The sequence below is a fragment of the Myotis yumanensis genome, unplaced genomic scaffold, assembly GCF_028538775.1.
Source record: "Myotis yumanensis isolate MYYU_CA2020_CCGP unplaced genomic scaffold, mMyoYum1.0.hap1 SCAF_19, whole genome shotgun sequence".
NCBI classification, from domain to species: Eukaryota; Metazoa; Chordata; class Mammalia; order Chiroptera; family Vespertilionidae; genus Myotis; species Myotis yumanensis.
Window position 1 is genome coordinate 13,252,219 of NW_027223770.1, and position 25,028 is coordinate 13,277,246.

A 25,028-nucleotide genomic window follows, 5' to 3' on the forward strand; every position below is an offset into this window, starting at 1 on the left:
TCTAGGAACTACTTCGAAACAGAGAGACTACAAACTACTTCTTGCAACCCAAAGAAAAAGCTACCACATGCAGCTTACTGTATTAAGCATTGTTCTAAGCACTTTACACGGTTTATATAATTTCATTCTCGTAACCCACTGGCGTGGGTTCCTGTGTCACCCCATGTTACAGGTTAGGAAATTGAAGTTAGGTGACTTGCCTAAGGTCACACAGTGAGATGAGGAGCCAGGGTCCTGCCCCCTCACGGGTTGAAGATGCCGTGTCCTGGACAGCAGATACCAGGGGCCTGTGTGCCCCTCTAGCCTCAGTAGCCTGTGCTGTGGGTCAGTGCTGCCCATCACCTGTTTTCATGCCCACAGTAAAGCTGCTGAGGCTGAGCCGGTGGCCTGAGGTTGGGGCCCCAGCCCTAGTGCTCCCCCAGAGTTCCTGCACCCTGGTGTGTGTACATGTGGGGGGACAGCCCTTGACCCCTGTGGATAGGCAAACTTTGCTGCTTGGGCCTTCTCCTGTCATGGCAGATTGGTAAATCTCCTGTGAACACCAGGAGCACATGGCCCAACCCTTCTAAAATCTGTGTTCCTTGCTCTCCAAGCCTACACCTGGCCCTCAATTCTCCCCCAGAATTTTCAGACCCAGGTGTTGTGTGAGGTTACTAGGGGGGCACTCTCCCCCAGAAGCAGCAGTTTCAGGGAGGGGACCATCCTACTGGGAGGCTTCTGCTGGCAAGTTATAGTCCAGCCCCAGCCTGAGCTAACCCTTTTTATGACGTCTACCCATGAGTCACCTGGACAGGAAGGCACCCCTGCCTCCACAGCCAGGGGACTGGTTCACTCCATCCTCCTTTGGGTCTCCTCCACTTGGCTCATGGGTGGTGGTTCCAGCTCCTGATATGAGGGGGCTGGGAAGAGCCCTGGGGATCCTTCAGGTCAGAGCTCTGTATCCCCCAACCTGTGCCTGGATCCTGGGATTCCGGCAAGAGGCACACCTTCCTCTGAGGGGTGAGGCACCCCGAGGGCCCTGGTCAGGCAGCGACACCTATTCCTGCTCCAGGCCTCCCAGTCCCGGGGGAGTGAGCAAAGGCCCCATGCTCAGAGCCTCAGGGGACTACATGCCCCAGAAAGCCTTTTACCTCAGACCATTTTCACAGAGAAGCCAGGAGGGAGGGAGGGGCCTACTCACAGGTTGAAGGATCAGAGCCCAGGAGCACTGTCTCCCAGGCCCAACCAGCAGCTTGAGGCAGCTCTCCATTCTGCCCACTCAGTGCTTTCTTCCAAGTGACCCTACAGGATCTTGGCCACAGGCCGCAGGCCAGGCCTGGATGAGGCCCAGATGTTCCCTGGCCTGGTGTCAGGTCTGAGGGTTGACACTGGCTACCGCTGGCTTGCCCACCTGCCTGCCAGCTGCCTGGCCCCCCTGCCAATATCCTCAGAAGGCCCTGACTTTCACAGAGGCTTGGCCATCACTGCCCACCCACAAATGGGCCCACACAGGGACAGGAGGCTGTGACAGTATCCGGTTTATTCTGCCTTGGGAGGGTGGTCCTGAGAGCGGTGGGTGCCACCCTGTCCCAGGCGGAGGGAGGGCCCAAGGGCCAGTTAAGGCCAGTGGCAGGAGAAGCGGGGGGCATGCAGCCCCTGGAATGCAGTGAGGCCAGGCTGAGGCCTGGAGGCAGCTGTGGTATGCAGGGGTGGGTGCACCTGCTGCCCAGGGTGGAAGGCACCGGGCTGGGACCAAGCCGTGGTGACAGGGCTGTGGACCCAGGCAACACGGGCACCCTGGGAAGTGGGACACAGGGTCACAGAACACGAAACACAGGCACATGGCGCATGAGTAAGAATATGGGCAAGGGGGCCAGAGGGACACCCAGCCTCTGCTGAACACATCAACACAATGGTGGTGTCATTTGGACCACAAGGGACACAGTACTATGGGACATATGGACTCAACGGCTGTGGGGAATAGGCCCAGGCCATGGAATGCAAGGGACAGGAGAAGGCCTTTTGGCACGACTGCACTGGAATCATGAGAAGAGGGTGGAGGGGGTTGGTCCGGAGATGCCTGAGGGCAGCCCCAATGCAGACCCTTGGGGCTCAGTCTGTCTGCCACACTTTGTTGAGCAGCTTCACCACTTCGTCGTAGATGATGAACACGATAGCCACATCCGCACAAACCCGGCCCAGTCGGGGGACAGTGCCCTTGTAGAATCTGGGTTGAGTGGGAGAAAAACCCAGGTGAGGAGGTAGAGAAGGACACTGCCCCTAAACAGGGCGGGTGGGCCCAGACATTGGAGGGGCAAGAACAGGGACCTAAAGGTAAGGACTTCCTAGGGGATGGCCTGAGGCAGGCAGGGGTTTTGGGGTGAGGCCTAGGGAGGCCAGGGAGGGCCTGGGGTGGGGACAACAGCCCTGTCTCTCCGTCACTCACGCCTTGAGCCCCTCATTCCTCAGAATCTGCATGCCGCAGTCCCACGTGTTCCGGTATTTGTGTGCCTCTAGGCCCTGCAAGACACCAGCACACCACAGGACTCAGCAGCCAGCCCCTGTCCCACACTCCCCTCCCCTTCTCGGCTCTACCCCACCTGCATCCGGGTTTTGATCACGTCCAGAGGAGTGTTCCCGAAGACACTGGCTGCACCCGCAATAGCTCCAAACACCCCGGTGATCAGTGGGTTCATGGGCTTGTTGGGGTTGTCCCCTGGATGTGGGTGAGGGTTGCATTCAGAAAGCGATGGGAAGGTAAAGGGGTCAGCTCTGGGGGCTGGGGAGGAGTGTGGACTAGGGCTGATGCGGTGGGGTCTTGGGGTAGCAGACACACCTCGATACCAGTTGCGCAGGGAGGTCATGACGAAGAAGCGGATGGCCTGGTTGGAGCCCTGCTTCAGCACGGTGGCTGTGAGGCCCTGGTATGTCCCCTTCAGCCCTGGGGGCAGGCAGGAGTGGAGGTTACACATGCACACAGGCCCCAGTGGGGACTGGGGGAAGCTGCACACAGGAGGGCCAAGGCAGAAGGAGGACAGGCCCCTTCATTCTGGCTGAGGTCCCTGATCCTACCTGAGGAGGAAGGCCCAGTGGCTCACCTTGTTCCCGCACAATCTCCCTGACCCCGTGGAAGAATCCTTTGTACTTGGGGTTGGGAGAGGTCTGGTCATGGATGAACTTCACCTGAGAGAGGGAAACAAAGGAGCTGGCTCCCAGGGTGCCATGGGAAGGGCACCCTTGGCCCCTTGGCTTGCAGGTCCAGAGCCCACCAAAGTCAGGCCAGGGCTGTGGATACAGATCTTCATCTGGAAGCAGGGCCAATAAGGCCACGGTGGGACTTGAGGCCAAAGAGACTAAGTTGTGTTTGTGGTGTTGCCTGTATCTTAGGCAGCAAACATGCATTGTTTGTTCATAAAAGTGTTTTTTAAAAAATTTACCATCTTCCTACTGCTTTCAGGACAGAGTCCGGCCTCCACAGGAGGCCCATCCTGCAGGCCTCCCGCACTCAGCTCCCCAGGCAGTCAGTTCCCCACTCACCCCTCGCCCCTCCTGCTGGACCCTCCCACCTCAACGTCTCCATTGGACACAGGGACACAGCACCCCCCCAGGCTCCAGCACCTCCTCCCCGCTGCAGGCTTTGTTCCCACGGGGAACCTCCCCACCTTAACGGTCTCCATTGGACACACGACCACCACGGCCTCGGCCACTCCTGCGCCCAGGCCACACAGCAGCCCTCGAGTGCTGTCCAGCCGTCCCTGGGCGTCCCTCATGTGGTTGCTGAGGAACTCAAACATCCCGAACCTTGGGGCGGAAGGCAGTGGGGTGAGAGGGGCCGCCGCCAACCTTGCCACCTTCCAGAGACTGCCCCCACCCGGGTCCGCCTCACCTAACGGCCGCCTTGGGGATGGAGCCGTAGAGCAGGGAGCTGAGGCCTCGGTACAGGCCCAGGACGCCATGGCTGCGCACTGTCTGCCGCACACAGTCCCCTGGGGAGGGGGGTGGTCAGCGACTCCAGACCCCCGGGCCCGCCCCCCGGGGCTCCCCGCCGCGGCCCCTGCTCACCGATGCCCCGGTAGCGCGGCGGGTTTGCGCGCTCGTCCAGCTGCAGCTGCGTCTTCACGTACTCGGTGGGGAAGGTGATGCAGATCTCGATGCCGCCTGCCAAGCCGCCTGCGGGAACCGGGACTCGCGGTCTGAGACCCCCGCCCGCGCCCCTCCCCCGCCCCGGACTTTGTCCGGCCCGGTCCCCACCCCACCCCCTTCCCCGGCGAGGCTCCGGGGGGTGACACGCAGGGCGAGCGGGAGACCAGCGCCGCGCCCCCAGCCCAACCCGGAAGTGGGGAGGGGCCTGGGCGTCCCGGGACGCCCGGAAGCGCGGCGGGACCGGCGGACTCGGGGTTCGCGCCCCCGGGGAGCCCACCTGCCAGGATCGCCTTCCCCGGGTGCGTCAGTTTGGCCTTTCCGGGCGCGGGCGCGGCGGCCGCCAGACCGCGAGGCGCCGCCATTGCGGGGAGGGGGGAGGCGGGAGGCGAGAGGCGGGCGCCCGGCGCTGGCCGCGGGTCCGAGCCTCCGGTGCTCCGCGCAGCCTGCGGAGGTGGCGGCGGCTGGTTATGTCCGGGGGCGGGGTGGCCGCGTCAGCTCAGGGCTCCGCCCCGCGTGGTTCGAGCCGGGCCCCGCCCCCGGCCCGCCCCGTGTGGGCCGGGAAACTGAGGCCGGGGCGGGGACGGCAGCCCAGCCAATAGACGAGCCCGACCCCCGGGCCACCTTGCTCGGCGGGCCGGGGTCCTCGGTAGGCGGCGCTGCGCCGGCCCGAGCTGTGGGTCAAAGTGCAGCCTCCCGGCCGGTCTGGGCCTGGAGCGCCGCCGGGCGCGGGAAGGAGCGGCTCGGGCTCTGCATTCCCGACGTGAGCGGCAGGACCCCGCGGAGGGCGGCGGGGAGACGCGTGGGCCAGCCCCATCCTTGCTGTTTGAGGGTCTGGCCTTCCCACACCTGCGGGCTCGGCGGTTACCACTCCCCTTCCGGGACTTAGAGCTCCAAGCCGTGCACCCTTAAACCCCCACACACCTGGCTGTACCTCCCGGGGCGGCTGCCCTGTGCGGAGGCAGGTCCCCCAACCACAGAGGACCCAGCAGATTTCGTGCCCTCCGACCCACACCAGCACCACGCAGGGAAGCTTTGCCTTGATAAACCGACTTTAACGTTCATGATCGGCAGGAGGCTCAAGGCCAGATTAGACGGGTGGACTAGGGGTTCGCGTCAGCTGTGTCTGCAAAGTGACCCGGGAGGGCAGCTCGCCAGTGCCAGCGCCAATGGAGAAGGCGCCCCTCCCCCAGGAGCTGGGGGCTCAGTGCAGACAACTCCTCAGGATGCGGGTGGGTCTTAAGACTTGAGCTGACCTCCCTGCCTGGCACCTGGGCTGGTGGTGGTCTTAGGGAGTCAACGGTTATGTTGACACCCCAGGTTCTGGGACGGCTCAGTGGCTGCAATCATTGGGTCTCAACAAAAATAACATCCAGGTGTTTCCACCTTGTATCCGGGTCCTCTGTGCTCCTTGAAGAGGTTAAATCGGTAGAGGAAGTGTTGCCACCAAGTGGCCACTACAGACTGAAGCCATACATAGGTTGGGCAATGGCAGAAACAGCCATAGGGGGAGCCACGGGGGCTCGTCCAGTAGGAGGGCCTGTTGTCAGCATAGCTGCAGGCTTGCAGAGGGAGAGGCCAAGGATGAGCAGGGCTCCTGCTGCCCCCAAGTGGCCATGGCCCCAAGGGGCAGGGTTGCAGCCTAGTCCTAACGATCCAGAGCAAGCATGTCAAACTCAAGGCCCACAACGAATATTTTTGCAGCCCAGGCAATGTAACAGTATGTAAGAAACGTTTTTCTTTTTAATATATTTTTGATTTCAGAGAGGAAGGGAGAGGAGAGAGAGATAGAAACATCAATGATGAGAGAGAATCACTGATCGGCTGCCTTCTGCACGCCCCACACTGGGGATCAAGCCCACAACCAGGGCATGTGCCCTTGACCGGAATCGAACCTGGGACCTTTCAGTCCGCAGGCTGACGCTCTATCCACTGAGCCAAACCGGCTAAGGCTGTAAGAAACGTTTGAATAAAAATTTCATAACTTAAAATTTTTACAATATTGTTATACATAATAATGAACTACAACATTCGCTAATGACGGATTACTATAATCGTGTTACATTCATTTTCCTTATGCGCTTTATGCGCAGGGGCACCATTTCTCTCCACTAATACTAGCAGCAAATATTTTAGCAGCCGATTGCCATGTAATTTGTCTTGGACTGACTTGTTTGGTGTGCGTAACAGGAAATATTTCACTTTTGGAGAACAAGAAAAATAGGTTTATCTGTATTATGCTTACTTTGTGCAGTTATTCAATGTCTGGTAAGTTAATGTTCAAGAAAAAATAATTCTTATTAAAATGTTCTATTATTTCATGTTAATGATTAGTCATTTATTTCAGCCCTTTGTATTCAGCATGTCTCTATTGAAATAAACCTGTTTCATACCCTTTGTAATACTTTAAGCGAAAAAAAAAAAATAAACCTGTTTCTATGAAAATTAAAGCTTTTGTTTTTTTGTGGCCCACATAAACTTAAACCTTGTTGATTTGGCTGGTGTTAGCCTTTGAGTTTGACATGCTTGATACAGAGGCTGAGGGCTCCAAAAACAGATGCCGGAGGCAAGGACTGTGGGAGCTGCTGTTGTAGGGCCAACTCTGGAGGGTAAGCTCATCCCCAAGTAGGGCACTTACTTAGCTAAACTGGTTGGGTCTCACCAATGCCCATCGATATCTAAAAAAAACAGATTGAAAACAAACAAACAAACAAAACATAACAGTTTGATATTAATGGCAGGTGGGCACCATGACCCCCAAGGAGCACACAGTTGGTGGAAGACTCACGTATTGTGTGCTCACATTATACCCTCAGGCCTATGTTAGTCCAGCAAATGCATTCTAGGAACCATTAGCCTCTCTGTGCAGTGGATACCAAATGACCTATTGACCGAATGGCCAGGCCATCTAGGCAGGTTCTCAAGTGCAAAGGCAACAATAGCCTGTCAGGGGCCAGACAGGTGCACACAGCAGTAGCTCGAGACAGGGCAGTTGCCAGGCACAAGAACAGGCAAGGGCACCCCCACCAGAAGGTATCTGTCCTCAGAGAAGGGAGGACAGTGGTGGTGCCTCTTCAACATTCCTGGATCACTGACCTTCTGCCTTCTCTACATCTGGTGGCCATTGTGGTCCTCATCCCCCACACTGTCCATTCCCACCCCAATCTGAATCCCAGCCAGGGACAGGGGACAGGAGCTATGGGATGCCACCTACTGAACAGGAGAGGGGTGGGCTCTACCACATACTTCTTTCACTTGTGCAGACTCCCCGAGGTGTCTAGTCTGTCCCTGCAAAGCAGAGCAAGAGGCAAGAGCATGTGAGTGCCTGCCTTACAGGCCACATGCAGTCTTGGCCTGGAGGTGAACTTGGGAGAAAAGCACATAGCCTCCAGGAGATTTAGAGCTGAAGACAGGCACACAGAACACTGCTGCGCTGACAGTGACCACCACTTCATTCCACAAAATGAAGCCTCTCTAACTGGGTGGAGATATGAGTGCCCATTGGGGCCTCGATGAACCCAGGTGCTATTCCATCCCTGTACTTCCCCAGTGGACACTAGACCACCAGGTGCACTGGAGCAGTGAGCTGTGAGTGGGCCATGACTCCCAGGGCTGAGTCCTCCTCTGGACACTGCTGAGATAATGCAGCAGCTCCTGCTTCTAGAGTCCAGGCTGCTCACCCCTTCTAAGGATACTGGTCACCTTACACCTGGGACCCTCCACCTGGCAAAGAGGATGCTCCATCTGAGAGGCAGGGCTGTGATAGCCATCTGAAGACAAACTGCACTTTGCCTTTCTTTGAGGCTTCACCAGGTGCAGTGCCCACAGGCTGGAACTACAGACACATGGAGAGGGAATAGAATGAGGTGGTGCCATGGGGGATGTACTGTGCTAGAAGGAGTGACAGCAACTGCGTGTCTGGACGCCCCGCCCCCCCCCCCCCCCCCCCGCCCCAAAACAAGCACATGGGTAAGAACGGAGAAACAATTATGTGCCCTGTGTGCACTCAGGTCTGGGAGAGCTCAGGCAAGGCACCAGAAACCTAGCAGAGACAGCTCTGATGCCAGCCCTGTGCTCCTTTTCCTCTTCCCTCCATGGGATCTGAGCTAAGGAAGGAGCAAGAAAGCTGTCCTCTCACAACCTGTCCTCTCTGCCTTCAGCTGGCTGTACTGGGAGAGCCCTGGGGAGCAGACGGTTCTCAGCGAGGGATGGCCATTGAACTTCTCAGATGAGTCAAGAGACCTGGGACCAGGATCTCTAGTCAGGAAAGGGCTGTGGCATTCTTATCTAGACCCCTCTGCCTCACAACAGTGTCCAGTCTGCTGGGCCCCAGCCCCCAAGAACCAGCTACACTCTACCACTGCCAGAGAATTCCCTCGTGAGCACCCTCCTCTCCCCACCAGGTGACCAGGCATCTGGCTGGGGGCCAGCAGAGGCATGTGGGGCAGGACTGAGGGCAGGCACCATGGCAGCTCCTGCTTTCCAGGACTAGGGAAGGTGTCTGGGGACCCTGGGCCAGGGACTAGGGTCCTTCCAGCAAGAAGGCACACTCTGTGGGTCCCTCCTCCTGCAGCATGGCCATGGCCTTGAATGGCCCTGAGATGGCCCAGAGGAAGCCCTTGCAGGCCAAAGCTGGTAGCACCAGGCCCCACACCCTCCGTTTTTCCCTAACCCCCACACTAACCCTGGGAGGCCCCTCCCTTCCATGCACACTGGAAGAAGCCTTGGCCCGTGGCTTGTTGGCATTGTGGGCCTCCATCTGGCTGGAAGAAGGTTAGGAATGTGGCTCAATGGGCAAGTAGGCACTGCTGAGCGATTGCTTTTCTGCAGACTTAGAAACAAATTGGGCCAGATGACAGGGGTCTCTGGAGACTGGCTACAGCTAGGCCCTAGACCAGCGATGGTGAACCTTTTGAGCTTAGCGTGTCAGCATTTTGAAAAACCCTAACTGCCAAAACCGGTTTGGCTCGGTGGATAGAGCGTCGGCCTGCGGACTGAAGGGTCCCGGGTTCGATTCCGGTTAAGGGCATATACCTTGGTTGCAGGCACATCCCCGGTGGGAGGTGTGCAGGAGGCAGCTGGTCGATGTTTCTCTCATTGATATTTCTAACTCTCTATCCCTCTCCCTTCCTCTCTGTAAAAAAATCAATAAAAATATAAAAAAAAAAAGAAAAAGAAAAACCCTAACTTAACTCTGGTGCCATGTCACATATAGAAATTTCTTAATATTTGCAACCATAGTAAAACAAAGATTTATATTTTTGATATTTATTTTATATATTTAAATGCCATTTAACAAAGAAAAATCAACCAAAAAAATGAGTTCGCGTGTCACCTCTGACACGCGTGTCACAGGTTTGCCATCACTGCCCTAGACAGTGACTTCTAGGGCTTCGACACACATGGAGTTGAAATTAGACACTGTCACCTCATTAAACAGCTCATCAACCTGCAAAGAAAGCCAGAATGGGACACTAGGGACACCAAGTGATATCTGGAGTGGCAGAAGTGATGTGCCAAGACCTAAGTATGGCCTCTGGGCCAGGAAGACTTGTGTCTAAACCCTTCACCCCGTTCACCTGTCAGCTTTGGACCTGAACCCCAGTGTCTGCAGCTGTAGAGGGGATGACTGTTTCCCTCATTAAAGCGTTAAAGGCTTAAATCCATGTTAACATTCCTATTAAGTGCTCCTCCCATTGCCAATAGCTGGTGCTGAGAGGTAGTTGGCCCACACCAGTTGTCCCTGGGCCCTCTGGTGGTGGGTGAAATCACTGCATCCCCTTCAGGTCCTCCCTCCACTGTGTGGAACAACTGTGAGGGCAAGTGCTCAGTTCTATCCAGCTCCCCACCACCCCACGGTGCTTTTCTAGAAATAATAACACTGGGCAGAAAATCAAGTGCGAAGGCAAGAGGCTTCTCCCAGCAGCAGCCTGGCTGGTTGGGCAATCTGGGCTGGCCTCGAACCAGACACTGCAGGGCCTCTGCAGACCAGAGCCAGAGTCACAGCCAGGGGCCAAGGAGCCACACAAGGGCAGGCACTTACTTTGCTAAGGTCCTCCCTCATCACCTGGGTGAAGCAGGTCATGGCCAGGTCTACCAGGTTGTGCCTCCAGGCCAGCTCCAACATCACATTCGGGGAAGCAGGTTGTAGCAGGTGAAGGGAGAGGCTCTGAAGCACTCCTGCTTGCCCTCCTCCGGGAACCACTGCAGCAACTTCTCAGCCATCTTGGTGTTGACTCTGCAGGGTGCTGCATGGCGTCCTGCAACTGAGGCAGATGCACAGCTTGGCCACCCTGCCTTTCTGGGCTGACAGGGTACAGGAGCAGTGCCAAGCTCCAGGAAGGCCCAGCCCTCATCCCCGTAGGGGTCCCTGTGCTCAGTGGTTAGAGCATTGGCCCACAGACTGAAAGGTCCTGGGTTTGACTCCGGTCAAGGGCGTGTACCTCTGTTGCAGGCTTGATTCTTGGTCGGGTTATTTGCGGGAGGCAACTAATTGATGTGGCTCTCTCACACTGATGTTTCTCTCTCTGTCTCTCCCCCTCCCTTCCATTCTTTCTAAAATCAACGGGGATGCCCTAGCTGGTTTGGCTCAGTGGATAGAGCATCGGCCTGTGGACTGAAGGGTCCTGGGTTCAATTCCGGCTGAAAGCACATGTCTGGGTTGCAGGCTCGATCCCCAGTAGGGGGTGTGCAGGAGGCAGCTAATCAATGACTCTCTCTCATCATTGATGTTTCTATCTCTCCCTCTCCCTTCCTCTCTGAAATCAACAAAAATATATTTTAAAAAAATCAATGGGAAAAATATCCTCGGGTGAAAATTATCCAAATAAAAAAAATAAATATAAAAATTTTAAAAAGGGGCTTAGGGACAGTAAGTAGTCTGAGAGAGTTACAGCTGTGTTTAAACAAGACTCTTGGTGAAAACACCAACTGACTATGGAAGAGCTAGAACACTTCAGGTGCACTGAACATCCCCCATGTTTTCATGCCTCTGCCTGTGAAGACGCTGGTCATTTTTCCTTTTGTATCTGTCTTCTTCTCAGGCTCATTCACAACCTTATCCTGGTGCCTAGCATGTTAAATAATTTACTAGGAAAGAAGTTACTTGTTTTAGGCAGTCAGATTTAGTTCATCTGAAGATATATTTAAGAAAATATATTTTAAACTTACCAGCAAGCTTTTCCTAGCTCAAAGAGAGAGCTTTGTAAATGAGGGCCTATGAAGAATGATGACACCAAGGTCTTTTATAGAACTTACTTAAAATTCTAGGACTAGAGGTCAATGAGGGGAAAAGGAGACGTATGTAATCTACACTAATAAAAGAGAAACATGGTAATTGGTGTACGACCGCTACCCTTCCCATTGGCTAATCAGGGTATCCTTATGCAAATTAACTGTCAGCCAAGATGGCGGCCGGCAGCCAGGCAGCTGGAAGCTAACAGGAGGCTTGCTTGCTCCAGTGACCGCAGACTCCAACGTTCCCCGCCTCACTAGCTGGCCTCTGAGCTTCAGTTGGAAACATAGTAACATTTATAGAAAATAAACAAAACTCCAGAAACCTCCTGTCAGTCAGCCGGGATCTCAGAGCTGGAGTCGCAACATTGTTTCGAATACAGAAAACAAAGGCCAGAAACCTGCTTTCAGCCGAGCCTCAGAGAGAAAGCCGGCGCTCAGCTCCAGTGACAGCCATAGAAGGTAAATAAATGCCAGAATAAAAAAAAAAGAAAAAAAGGAGAGGTTTGGAGCTCCAGTCGCCCGCCAGCCTGAAAACAGCCCTCAGCCCCTCACCCAGACTGGCCAGGCACCCCAGTGGGGACCCCCACCCTGAAGCAACAAGATGGCGGCTAATTTGCATACTGAAGGCAGGTGGCAGCAGGCAAGGCTGTCTGCGGTCTGGGACCCGGATCTGTGACCCTGCCTGGTGGGATCAGCGGAGTCTTGAGGCCTCCCGGCACTGGGATCAGCGTGACAGGGGGCAGCGCCCAAACCCCCTGATTGCCCTGCGGCTCTGTGTGTGACAGGGAGCGGGGCCACAACCCCCTGATCGGCCCTGCTCTGTGGGTTATAGAGGGCGGTGCCCCAATCCCCCCATGGGCTCTGCTCTGTGTGAGACGGGGTAGAGCCATACCTCCCCATCAGCCCTGCCCTGAGTGTGACAGGGTGTGGCGCCTCAACTACCCACCCCCCCACGGGCCCTGCTCTGTATGTGACAGGGGGTGGTGCCCCAGCTCCCCTATTGGCCCTACTCTGTGCGTGACAGGGGGGAGCTCCTCAACCCCCTGATTGGCCCTGCTCTGTGTGTGACAGGGGGCAGCTCCCCAACCCCCTGATCGGCCCTGCTCTGTGCATGACAGGGGGGAGCTCCCAAAACCCCTGATTGACCCTGCTCTGTGCATGACAAGAGGGAACTCCCCAAACCCCTGATGGGCCCTGCTCTGTGTGTGACAGGGTACGGCGCCCCAACCCCCCTGATGGTCCCTGCTCTGTGTGTGACAGGGGGCAGCACCCCAACCCCTTGATCGGTCCTGCTCTGTGCATGGCAGGGGGCAGCGCCCCAACCCCCTGATTGGCCCTGCTCTGTGCATGGCAGGGGGTGGCGCCGCAACTTCCCTATCGACCCTGCCTTGAGTGTGACAGAGGGCGGTGCCCCAACCCCCCAATCGGCCCTACCCTGAGCGTGACTAGGGGTGGCTTCGCAACCTCCCCATCCGCCCTGCTCTGTGCATGACAGGGGGCGGCACCCCAACTCCCCAATCGGCCCTGCTCTGAGCCCGACCAGGGGCTGCACCTAGGGATTGGGCCTGTCCTCTGCCACCCAGGAGCAGGCCTAAGCCAGCAGGTTGTTATCTCCTGAGGGGTCCCAGACTGCAAGAGGGCACAGGCAGGGCTGAGGGACCCCCTCTACCCCCGAGTGCACAAATTTTTGTGCACTGGGCCTCTAGTCTATACTAATAAAAGAGTAATATGCTAATTAGACAGGGAGACCTTCCGGACAAAGCCGGGGGCTTGGCGGGCTTGCACACTTCCCCCAAACGGCCCTAACCCCTCACCCAGGCTAGCCATGACCCCCGCAGGGACCCTCACCCCAATGGGGGTGTGGCCAGCCTGAAAACAGCCCTCAGCCCCTAGCTCAGGCTGGCCCCACCCCCAGGAGAGACGCCCCACCCCGATGGGAGCATGGTCGGCCTGCAAGCCACCCAGGCCAGCCCTGCCCCCCAAGGAGACCCCCACCCTGATCCAGGACCCCCTTCAGGGCAGACCAGCTGGCCCCCACCCATGCACCAGGCCTCTATCTATACTAATAAAAGGGTAATACACTAATTAGACCAGGAGGACTTCCGGGAGCCCTTCCGGATGTCCTTCTGGACAAAGTCATGGTGGCAGGGCTGAGGCAGTTAGTAGGTATCAGGCCGGCAGGGGAGGGCAGTAGTTGGGGGTGATCAGGCCAGCAGGGTAGGGCAGTTGGAGGCAAGCAGACTAGCAGAGGGGGCAGTTGGGGGCGAGCAGGCCAGCAGGGGGGGGCAGTTGGGGGTGATCAGGGCAGCAGGGGGGGCAGTTGGGGGCGATCGGGCAGGCAGGAGGGGGCAGTTGGGGGCAAGCAGTCTGATGGAGGAGGCATTTGGGGGCAATCAGGCCAGCATGCAGAGTGGTTAGGGCCGATTAGGCAGGCAGGTGAGCGGTTAGGAGCCAGCAGTCCCAGGATTGCGAGAGGTATGTCTGATTGCCGGTTTAGGCCCACAGGGATCAGGCCTAAACTGGCAGTCGGACATCCCCCGAGGGGTCCCAGATTGGAGAGGGTGCAGGCCTGGCTGAGGGACACCCCCTCCCCGGTGCATGAATTTCGTGCACCGGGCCACTAGTACTTACAATAATAATAAAGAATTAAAAACATAAAAAATTATAGGACTAGGTTAGTTTAGGATAATTTAAAAACTACACTTTTATAGGGCTTTACAGAACCTTTCTCAAATTACACTATTGCAAGTTTTTTTGTATTTTAAAACCAATACATAAGACCCTATATTTATCCCTGTTAAATGTCAACTAGTTGGGTTCCAGCCTGTGAAGATCTGTTGGGATTCTAATTTTGTCAATGAACTTTGCTATCCCAGCTCTGTGGCATCCTTATTTAAGTAGCCAAGAGTGATGGTAATCTCTCCCTGGCATGGAGGCCACCAACAGGCCTCAAGCAAGAGAAGCAGCAGAAGAAAATGTAAAAGAAGAGACTGAATGCAGCACATTAGGTGAAGCAGCAAGGGGGAAAAATACAGGAAGGCCAGGGGAAGCAAAGAAATACTTACAGGATGTGGGACAGGGTGACAACTATCGCCCCAGGAGGATATTAATAAATAATACTTTCAAATAGATGCTGTGATCTCTATGTGACCCTAAAAGAAAGATCTTTCAAACTATAATAAGTTACAAAAGCAAAGGGCAGGAGAATATTTATAGGATTCTTTTAATCATTTTTTGAAAAATATAGTGGTGTCTACTGGAGAGAGAAACCCAGCATTTGAACAGCATTTATACTTAATTTATACTTTCTGTATGGGGCCATTCTCCCGTGTATATGTATTACTAGATAGTCTGTTCCAGATAGACTTTTGCCTCAGCTACAGAATGCTCAAGCTCAAGAACTGGCAGGGCCCAAACCGGTTTGGCTCAGTGGAGAGAGCGTCGGCCTGCGGACTGAAGGGTCCAAGGTTCGATTCCAGTCAAGGGCATGTACCAGTAAGGGGTGTGCAGGAGGCAGCTGATTGATGTTTCTCTCTCATCGATGTTTCTAACTCTCTATCCCTCTCTTCCTCTCTGTAAAAAAAAAAAATCAATAAAATATATTTTAAAAAATTAAAAGGAAAAAGAACTGGTGGCGAGGAACATTGCTAAAGATCTTCCTAGGACTTGATAACCCAATTAACTCAAAAGATACTGGGAATCTTGTGCAGTTTAGGGATTTTGAACATTTAAACATGTTATATAGTGATGACTTGCTTTTCCAAGGAAGCCCTATTCAAATTCATTTAACATTTGGTCACTCACCATGCCACTGTTGTCGGCACTCTCACAAAGGCTCACCCTCCCACACACGCATGGTGAACAGGTGGTTACTTTCCTCAATCCTATGTAAGAAAGAGCTGAGATGCTAATTAGACCAAAGAGCTGAACGACCTTCCAGATGTCCTTCTGGAGGACCTTCCAGACAAAGCCGGGGCTGCGAGGTCCGACCGGGGCTGTGAGGGGCTGCGAGGGCCGAGCCTCTTGCAGGAATTTCGTGCATCGGGCCTTGTAGTTTGTAAATAGGAAAGTCAGAAGGTAAATGATTGGCCCAGTATCTCTTTCCAGAACAAGGATCATAAGTCTGCCAATAGGCAAAATTTCATAGATTACACAAGACCTTAAAAAGTTTTACATAGAGAAGAGAGGAGCCAGGGACTGAGGGCGGAGGCCGGCAGGTGGGGGTGACTCCCTGTTGCTTCCGCCTCTGGGGCGGGAGGCGGGGACTGTGTGCCCCAGGGAAGCCCCCCTTGGCCTGCGTACTGGGCCCCTGTCGCACTCCGACCCGAAACTTTAATGTTTCTACTTAAGGCCCGACAGTGGGAGAGAGATCGAGAAGGTCATCATCACAGAGGCATTAACAACATCTTCAGCAAGCCTGTAAGGAGCAGGGCTCCTGACCCGGGCAGGAATGCAATTGAATGTGAATGTCCCCCTGGGTGGCTGTAGAAGAGAAGCAGTACTGGACACTTTATGAATTAGCCACAGATGATTAGAAATGAGTATTAGTGAACGGTAATAGTGACTAAACTATCTGGATTCTGAACTACTTTACTTCAATAAAATGTTCCAGTTTTGGGTCAATTAAAAAAAAAGTTTTACATAGATATACAACAATTTTAGGACATAATGAAACTATTGTTTGTCTCAGTATATCCAAAGCCATTTCACAAAATGAGATGGCTACAAACACATACTGGGCTGTGGGTAGTGTCACCTTTCAGAGTGACTTCCCAGGGGCCTCTACAGCAGACACAGGTGCTCAGGAACTGTTTTTAGTTCAAGCTCAAGCTACTCCTTAGAGTTCTGCCTTCCCCACTCACATGCAAAAGGCTTCAAACACCAACCTCTTTATTTTAATGACAAATAATGACCAACATCTAGATGATTGGCTCAACCCAGCTGCATGTGAAACTCATCTGGTAAGAAATGCCAAAGTCCCACCCTCACCTCTTAGAGATTCTGATTTAACATGAGGTAGGTGCCTGCGTAGGTGTTTTTAAAGTCCAGTCTGGCCTGAGAAGCACTGGTTAAGACTAGTGATGCCCTGGTCGGTTTGGCTCAGTGGATAGAGCATCGGCTGCGGACTGAAGGGTCCCAGGTTCAATTCCGGTCAAGGGCATGTACCTTGGTTGTGGGCACATCCCCAGTAGGGGGTGTGTAGGAGGCAGCTGATCGATGTTTCTCTCTCATCGATGTTTCTAGCTCTCTGTCCCTCTCCCTTCCTCTCTGTAAAAAATCAATAAAATATATTAAAAAAAAAAGACTAGTGACCACCTTGCTCCTATAATTTGCATAGATTGCCTTAGAAGACTCTGTATCTATTAAGAACATCATCGAAGAGATATGCTACAGAATCAAACCTTAAGGGAACATGTTTATAAGGTCTCTGTGAATTGAGCTGTGTCATATTTCAGAACTCTTACAAACCAGCAGCTGCTTTTTGATATACCTGGGAGAAAATTCCCTAGGGCTCATAAATGAATTTCTAGGCCATTGAATGGTTTAGCCATTCCTCTTCTGAACCAAGGTGTCATCAGTTCTCAGCCCTTTAGCATTTTTTCATTCTCAGATATCACACACAGCAACAACTTTCCAACTCAGATATCATAATTTTTTTTAAAAGTTCAAAAAGTACAGATGGCAGGGGGATCATGGGGGGACAAGGACACATATGTAATACCTTAATCAATAAAGAAATTTAAAAAATTCAAAAAGTACAAATAATATAAGAAAAATATTTCTGCAGAACCAGCCCTCCTCTCAAAACCAGTATGACAGGAATAAATAAAGCTAATAAATTGTTCCCATCTTAAACTGAAATGGAAGGAATGCTGTGTTACAAGGCACTACGTGTAAAAGTGCAGGTTCTGCTCTAGGTGCATGCCTAAAAAGGTGACTGTAGACTAAAAATGTCCATACACTGGTTTCTATTTTCCCACTGGCCATTATAAAATTACTGTTTTTCCCCGGGGAGAAATCTGGCCTGAGAATTTTCACATGCAACAAACTGAAATTGAAATCAGAAAAATATTAATATTCTTGGAATGCGATTCACAAATGTACAGTGTCTAGAATTATTTCTCTATGCACGGCATGGGAATGAAGATCTAGAGATTCACAAATGTACAGTGTCTAGAATTATTTCTCTATGCACGGCATGGGAATGAAGATCTGGAGAAAAAACAAGCTTAAATGAAGAGTATGGATGTTTTATCAGTCACTAGTTTATATTTCCCCCTTCCTAATAGTGTACAACTATTGAAGTCACCCTAGGGTAAGGATCACAAGATACAGAAGGGGAAATTTAGGGCTGGATGCAGGTTTTGGAGTTAGGAAGCTTGGGACAGAAATGTATGTGCATCTCTAGTCGGTCTAGTTCAGTGGTTGGCAAACCGTGGCTCGAGAGCCACATGCAGCTCTTTGGCCCCTTGAGTGTGGCTCTTTCACAAAATACCACGTGCGGATGCGCACGTACAGTGCGATTGAAACTTCGTGGCCCATGCGAAGAAGTCGGTTTTCGGCCTGGGAGAGTCTATTTCGAAGAAGTGGCGTTAGAAGAAGTGGGGGCACGTTCGCTGAGGTGGACCCCTCAGATTGAGGACGTTTTTAGCAAAGGCCAGCTTAGGAGTACCTTAATTAAGTTAATAACAATGTACTTACCTATATAGTTTAAGTTTAAAAAATTTGGCTCTCAAAAGAAATTTCAATCGTTGTACTGTTGCTATCTGGCTCTGTTGACTAATGAGTCTGCCGACCCCTGGTCTAGTTCTGCGATTTTCAACCGGTGTCCCCACAAGAATTTTTATTTTATTTATTTATTTATTTAAAATATATTTTATTGATTATCCACAGAGAGGAAGGGAGAGAGATAGAGAGCTAGAAACATCGATGAGAGAGAAACACCGATCAGCTGCCTCCTGCACATGTCCTACTGGGGATGTGCCCGCAACCCAGGTACATGCCCTTGACCGGAATCGAACCTGGGACCTTTCAGTCCGCAGGCCGACGCTCCATCCACTGAGCCAAACCGGTTTCGGTACCCACAAGAATTTTTAAAACATGCAACCCCCGACCAGTCAGGGGCACTGACTTCTTTTCCCTTAGATTGTAAACAAAAAATAAAAATAAATAAAATACAAAATAAAATAGCCAATACAACAGCCGTCCCGTGTGGATGAATCAAAGTTATACCTACTTTGTTGTCAGGTCGGCAAAAATATATCTATTTTGAATGTGCCGCAGAATTTTAGTAATTAATTTGAGCCACGCGATGGAAAGGGCTGAACATCGCACTGGCACGAGACCTGCCCTGCCAGCGGGTGTCGGGTCCCACCCCCGGAGCCCCCGGAGCGGCCGCCCGGACGCCCGTGCCCGTCCCCGCCCCTCCGCGGGGGGGCCCGCGTTTCCGCGAGCAGCACAGCTGGCGGTCCGCGTCCCCGCCCGCCCCAGCCGACGGGAGCCGGCGCCGTCCCCACCGGCGCCCCCAGGTCCTCAGGGAGACGGGGTGGGGGCGGGGGGCGCGGCTGACAGGCGGAGCGCGCGGCCTGCCCGAGAGCCCGCCGGGTGCCCGGGGAAGCCGGTCCTCACCTGGAAGTGCTCCCGGAGCGGACGGGGAGGACCTGCGCGAGGAAGGGCGCGGGGCAGAGGCGGCGGCGGCTCCCGTCGCGGGAGCGGCCCCGGGGACGGGCGGTCGGGGAGACGCGCAGACGGATGGGTGGGAAGTGCGGGGGCGGCGGCGCAGGCGCACTGGCTCGGGCCGCCGCGGGCGTTCCCTCCGCCGGCGGTGGCGGCACCCCTGCGCCCTCCGCCGAGGGTCCGCGCAAAGTAGTCCGCGTGTGGTCGCGCTTCCCACACCCCGGGACCCGGCGAGCGCGGGGAGGTGGCTCCGGGGGCTGGCCGTGCTCTTGCTGCGGGTGAGCCTGGGCGCCAGACCAGGTGTGGGCTGCCCTCAGCAAGTTCGGGGAGTGATGGGGTTTTCAGGAGAGGTAAACTGAGTCACCGGCTGCCCATGCCTAGGGCCTTGCATCTCTACATAAATTCTACCTCAACTTCTGGGCAATTGGGTTCAGAGACACTTTTCAGAAAGTTGATTTCAGAGAGGAAGGGAGAGAAATAGAAACATCAATGAAGAGAGAGTCATCGTTGGGCTGCCTCCTGCATGCTGCACACTGGGGATCGAGCCCGCAACCCGGCATGTGCTCTGGCCGGAATCGAACTGTGACCTCCTGGTTCCCAGGTCGATGCTCAATCACTGAGCAACACCGGCCGGCGGGTTCAGGGACAATTTCTAAAATTCAGTCACAGATATGCCCAAAACTAAAAGGCGGCTTCCAAGTGTGTGTGTGTGTGTGTGACAGATGTGTTCCTGCCCCAGGCTCAGCACCTGCTCCTTTAGGAAGCATCCTTCATGGCTGATAGGATTTCTAGAGAATACTGTGTCAGAATATCAGTGTGAAGAGTCTGCAAAGATCGCATCTAGTAGATGACCAACTGAGGGTCGCCTGGCTTGCTTGTGGTTGCACAAGAATACATAATAGTGGCAGGTCCATAACTAGAAGCCACACCTTTGCCCAGCGGCCAGTTGATTTCAGAGGGACCACTTGAACATGCGTTCTGAATGCGGATGGCTGAGCTGCATAAAAGATGTTTGCCAGGGAAGGGGACGCCTTTGGCATTCTGCGTTGGCACTCCCACAGAGTGAGCGCTATCGTTCTTGAATGCTTCAGGTTGCTCACTGGCTATTTTTACCATGAACAACACAGCGATGATGCCATTATCTGCACAATAGCTTTACAGTCGAGTAGCCAAAAATGTTAGAGAATAGACTGTTCACTTTCAAATTAAAATGGTTTTCCCTGTGGTACCTCTGCAGACTGCCCTTTCAGCATCCGTGTAGCCCCATCACCTAAAAATAGAGTCGATTTTTGCAGTCATAGGGCTCATCTTGTTTGTTTTCCATCTCCCAGGGATCACTGTCCTTTGTTTTCTGATAACCAGTGTCTTAAGACCAGTAATTTGTTCCATGTATTTTGTTCCTTTGGTTGTTTCAGAAGGAGGGACAACTGGGCCCCTTACTCATCTCGACTGAAAGCAGAAGTCTCCAACTTTGTTTCTTGTCTTCCTGTCCAAATAGTAGTGTAAAAACTCTGACTGCCAAAGTTTTCAACAGAGCATTGCCAAGTGCCAGGATGTTGCCTACATGATCCCAGTTAGTTCTCACAATCATGTTTTCTTAACCTCAGCTCCATTTGACAGCTGAAAAGTAAGGCCCAGATTTTTGCTGGTTCAGACTCCAGACAGGCCTGTCAGTTCTTCAGCCATGTGTAGCTTGTAGGCCCGAAGTTCTCAACGTCTCACTGCAGAGTTGTTAAGGGAGGTGCCTGGCCACAGAGCATCTTTGGTTCCTTACTCCTTGAAGAAAAGTTCACACTTGCAGCCTGGCTTTTGAAGTGTCTATGCCCATATCCGCCTGTGTGCTGGCCATGTCAGGCACGCATATGTGCCTGAGTCTCATCCAGCCACCAGACAGATGAGACAGGCAGGGAAGCAGTCAGAGAGGTGCCAGTGGCCAGAGTCGCCTGGGCTTTCTGATTCCGAGTCTAGGCCTCCTTCCTCAGATTCAGGATCACACACAGCTGGCAGGGAGGTGACAATGAGGTCCATGACCCAGGGGTGAAGGTGCCCAGCTCTCACCAAATTTGAAGATCCTGTGATTCTATCTCCTCTCCTGTGGGTCAGCTTCTTAGACCACTTTCTAAGAAACTCTCAGCTTCCAGATATAATACTTCAGAAAACATGAGTCTTTACTTACTGATTTCCTTCCATGAAATCAGCAAGTCTGCCACAGTCCTTGGTGCCCAGCATGATCAGGGACCTGGGGCACAGCCCAGCCAGAACCAAGGAACTCAATGGCTGGTTTGGAAGAACCATGCGAGATGGACTGCCTGAGAGCCCCAGCTCTGTCTAAGATGCTGTATGACCAGGGAAGTGACCTCCCCCTTGAGAAATGAATTTCCACAAGGAGGGGCTGGGGTAGGAGTGGTGGTATCAGATGATATCAAAGATCCCTTCTGGCTATGATGTTCTGTCATTCTCCATTTCAGGAGGGATCCACAGTTGTGGGAGAAAGGTGGAAGTTGAAGGAAAGGCAGGGGAAATCAGGATGATTTGGTATCCAATGCGTGTTCATTTATTTTACACTTACAAAAGAAATCACCCACCCTCTGCCCTATCCCCCCCAAACAGTCTCTTTTTACAAACATTTAAAAATTAAAACCAAATGAAGATAGACAAGTTAATTTCAGTACAATTATTTTTCAATGTAGCTGTCATAATTAGAGTTTAAATTTTTTCCTACAAGTAACCAATGTTCAAGTGACTTATAGGGAAATCCTGATTATTGGCCAAAAGGAAAATTCCGTATTACAAGTTAGCAAATTCTAGTACAAAAATAGTCTTTGTGTTGGAATAGTCTTTCCTTTTACATAGGTCTCGGTCAGTCTACTGACTGCATAATACACTAATACATCTCAGGGCTCTCTCTTCACAAATGGCTCATTCGTCATAGCTGAAGCAGCACGGCACCTGCAGTGGCAGGCGCTAGTGTCCACCTCTGGACCGTGCTGAAGACGGTCGGTCTGGGTGTGCCTCGCTGATCCCAGGGCAGCAGGGCGGAGCCCCAGCCCCTGCTCGGCGTGGGGGTCCTGGAGAGAGGGACGAGTTGCCAGCAGAGCTGCCTCCTTCCACGGGAGCAGCAACAGACCACCTCCTGCCAGTGTCTCCTTGTCCTACTATAGCCCGACAAGGTGAGAGGTGGCCCTGCCCTGGCTGCAGCTGGGGCAGATGTGGGCAGGCTACTTGTCCCTTAGGATGTCGAGCTGTTCCTGACATTCGGTGAAGAGGCGCTGGAAGCGGAGGTTCTGCCCGATGACTGGCAGCAGTTCCTTCAGTAGCTCCCTCTTCCGTAGACCCTGTGGGCACAGAAATGACGGCTCAGTGCAAGTGTCAGTGAGGAGACCTCGACTGTGGGTGGTTTCCTGGCCTGACAGAGACCCTTGTGCCTGCCCATCTGACCCCTAGGCACCCCTTGGAGAAACCAGAGATGGATGACAAAAATATCTCTGCATGCTAAGAAGCCCTGGGAGAGCTGAAAGGCTGACTGGGCGTGTGGGGTGGGTGGCAGGGTGCAGGGGAAGGACACAGTGCAAGGATACTGCAGAGAAAACCAGGGTGGGTCTGTGCCCCCTAAGTCTGCTGGCACAGTCACCACTAGCCTTCAACTGCACTGTTCAGTGACCACAGTTGCTTGGCCTTCCAGAGCAGGATGCAAGTAGAATATCAGGATAGAGGGACAGGTAGATAGCCACCTGAGGGGGGCTGCTCCCTCATGCATATGCCCTCCAGGGGTCTGAGGTGGCACCTGGGAGTCAATGACTGGCTTTGGTTTTACAGTCCTGGGGGAGGGTCTGCCCTTGGCTCTTGCCCACATCTCCTCCATGCCCGGGTGCACTGGCACCAAGGTCTGCCTGGACCCTTTGCAACATGCACTGCCAGGCAGGGTCTCCACTGCACAGAACCCCGAGGAGCACAGCTGCTGCAAAGGGAAAACCACTAACCAAAAATATTGACCATTAGAAGAGAAGGTCCAAATGTTAAAGCAGCATGGTAACCACACAAAGAATTACAGAAAAGAACAAAGTGAGCAATACAGTGGTTAAAGGAGATGGAATTAGCAGGAGAATGGACCCTGCTGAAGACCGAGTCAAGTGGGTCAGATGGAAGAGCAGCCAGTGCTCGAGCAGGGAGGCATGCAGAGGGGAAACTGTAAGGGAAGAGACTGTAAGATAAAGTAAGGGCAGATGAAGTATGGAAATGGGCCCATCATCTACATGAGTCCCACAGGAGAGAGACACAAAAGAGAGAAGGAAATATTTGAAGAAATAATATGGATAGATTTCACACAATTAAAGAAAAAGGAACTGTCTTAGGTTGAAAGGCTTCATTGAGTGCTGATGAAGATATATAAAAAAAAGGTATTTTAGATACATTAGAATGAAATACACAGAATCTATGGATATCAAACACAAAAAAATTCTGAAAAGTTTTAAAAAACAAGAGCATATCACTACAAAGGAAGAGATACCAAGAGGCACAATAAAGTAGTATTTTAAATATACTGGGGGAAAAACTCAATCTACTTTTTCATCCAGCCAAACAGTTATTCACATAAGAGGATGTAATAAAAAATAATCTTAGGCTTGTAAGACCTCAGAATGTTTACCACAGTAAAGATCCACCCTGAAAATGTTCTAGAAAGTACTCAAAATTAAGAAGAAATAAATAGAGATGATGCTAAAAGAGATATGAAAAGTAATGTGATCAACCTCTTGCTAAAGTTTATGTTGGTCTTAAAAAAAAAAAGTGTGTGTTTTACAATTATCAAAGTAGAGTTTGAAACAAAAACATCTTTGGAAAAAGAGAAAGTCAGGAGAGAGGGACAAAACTACGCTTACAGGGAGATTTTAATACACACTCCATTAGGGATGTGTCCAGAAAGGTAATTCAGGTAATTCAAACCAAACATTCCGTAAACATGATCATTAGGACATTAAGGCACTCAGAACTAGAGAACACAAATTCTTCTTTGGCACACATGGAAATAAGAAAAATTGCTCTAAAAGCAAACCTCAACAAAATAACAGATCTCATGTAGATTGTGCATTGGCTTGGGCCAAATCCATCCTACCTATTTGTTTACATATTATGCTACAACGCAGAATTGAGTAGTTGTAAGCGATCATATGGATTTGCAAAGCCTGAAATGTTTATTCTCTGGTCTCTAATAAAAAAAGTTTGGGCTTGGCTGGTGTGGCTCTGTGGCTGAGCTTCAACCTATGAACCAGGAAGTCAAGGTTCAATTCCTGGTCAGGGCACATGTCTGAGTTGTGGGCTTGATCCCCAGTGTGGGGTGTTCAGGAGGCAGCTGATGACAATTCTCTTTCATCATTGATGTTTCCATCTCTCTCTTCCTCTCTGAAATCAATTAAAAAAAAAATCACCAAGAAATTAAAAAAACAAAACAAAAAAAAAAAAAATTAAATTAAAACCTGAAAAACTCTAAGAAAATGAAAGGATATCAAATAAACTGCTATTAGCAAAGTAAAAATTTCAGATGGTCTATAGCACCAGGGACAAGCTACAAGAGGATCTACCTTCTGGCCTGAAGGCTGGTTTCAATACCAACAGCCATCAAGTATCATCTCCTACCCAGGGCTCAGTAATAGGTGATGCTCCTCACTGTTTCAGGCAGCAGCCTGGAAACAGCTCATCGCCCTCTCTCTGGCCAATGACAGGTCCTACAATAAAGACCTTTGCAGAGGGGGCTTCCAATAGCAGGCCCTGGCTGAAGAGACAGTGGTGAGCACAGAGCTCAGGCACCTGAAGGATGGCTGCTTAGTGCCCCAACCCTCTGTTTTCACTTCCCTCCTGTGCACACTGAGTCATGATCCTTGAGGGAAAGAAGCCTGGATCTTTGGAGGCATACTAGCAGCTCATGTCACAAAGAGTAATTTCCCTAATATATAAGAATTCCCACAAAGCAATTTCTAGAAATTTTGTCATGGATTTGCCTA

At 52.3% G+C, this 25,028-nt stretch overlaps 2 protein-coding genes across 5 annotated transcripts in view; both read right to left on the reverse strand.

Annotated features, from left to right (window-relative positions):
- Positions 1–1,502: 1,502 nt before the first annotated feature.
- On the reverse strand, positions 1,503–19,059 carry SLC25A1 (solute carrier family 25 member 1). Its single transcript, XM_070399573.1, has 11 exons — positions 18,985–19,059; positions 10,163–10,385; positions 4,400–4,565; positions 4,042–4,149; positions 3,866–3,965; positions 3,642–3,780; positions 3,078–3,162; positions 2,816–2,920; positions 2,580–2,695; positions 2,426–2,499; positions 1,503–2,206 (listed from the first exon to the last, which is right to left on the reverse strand). Exons 2-11 carry the CDS (start codon positions 10,244–10,246, stop codon positions 2,092–2,094), a joined length of 1,092 nt encoding a protein of 363 aa, XP_070255674.1. The 5' UTR covers positions 10,247–10,385; positions 18,985–19,059; the 3' UTR covers positions 1,503–2,091.
- Positions 19,060–21,563: 2,504 nt separating this feature from the next.
- The window catches only part of HIRA (histone cell cycle regulator), a 61,186-nt gene continuing 57,721 nt past the window's right edge, over positions 21,564–25,028 (reverse strand). For 3 of the 4 annotated variants that reach the window (XM_070399835.1, XM_070399837.1, XM_070399838.1), the window contains one exon: positions 21,564–22,367. In XM_070399835.1, the coding sequence (XP_070255936.1) occupies positions 21,997–22,367 (371 nt within the window). In that variant the 3' untranslated portion in view covers positions 21,564–21,996. The remainder of the gene's footprint in view (positions 22,368–25,028) is intronic. The other variant, XM_070399836.1, reaches the window with a different exon arrangement.

Bases quoted from the DNA above. Each gene is read 5' to 3' on its own strand.
- SLC25A1 (XM_070399573.1), bottom strand. From the start codon at position 10,246: ATGTTGGAGCTGGCCTGGAGGCACAACCTGGTAGACCTGGCCATGACC. The intron at 3,781-3,865 runs GTGAGGCGGACC...TTCCGCCCCAAG, and splicing joins ATCCCCAAGGCGGCCGTTAG to GTTCGGGATGTTTGAGTTCC. The intron at 3,163-3,641 runs GTGGGGAGGTTC...TCCCTCTCTCAG, and splicing joins GTCCAATGGAGACCGTTAAG to GTGAAGTTCATCCATGACCA.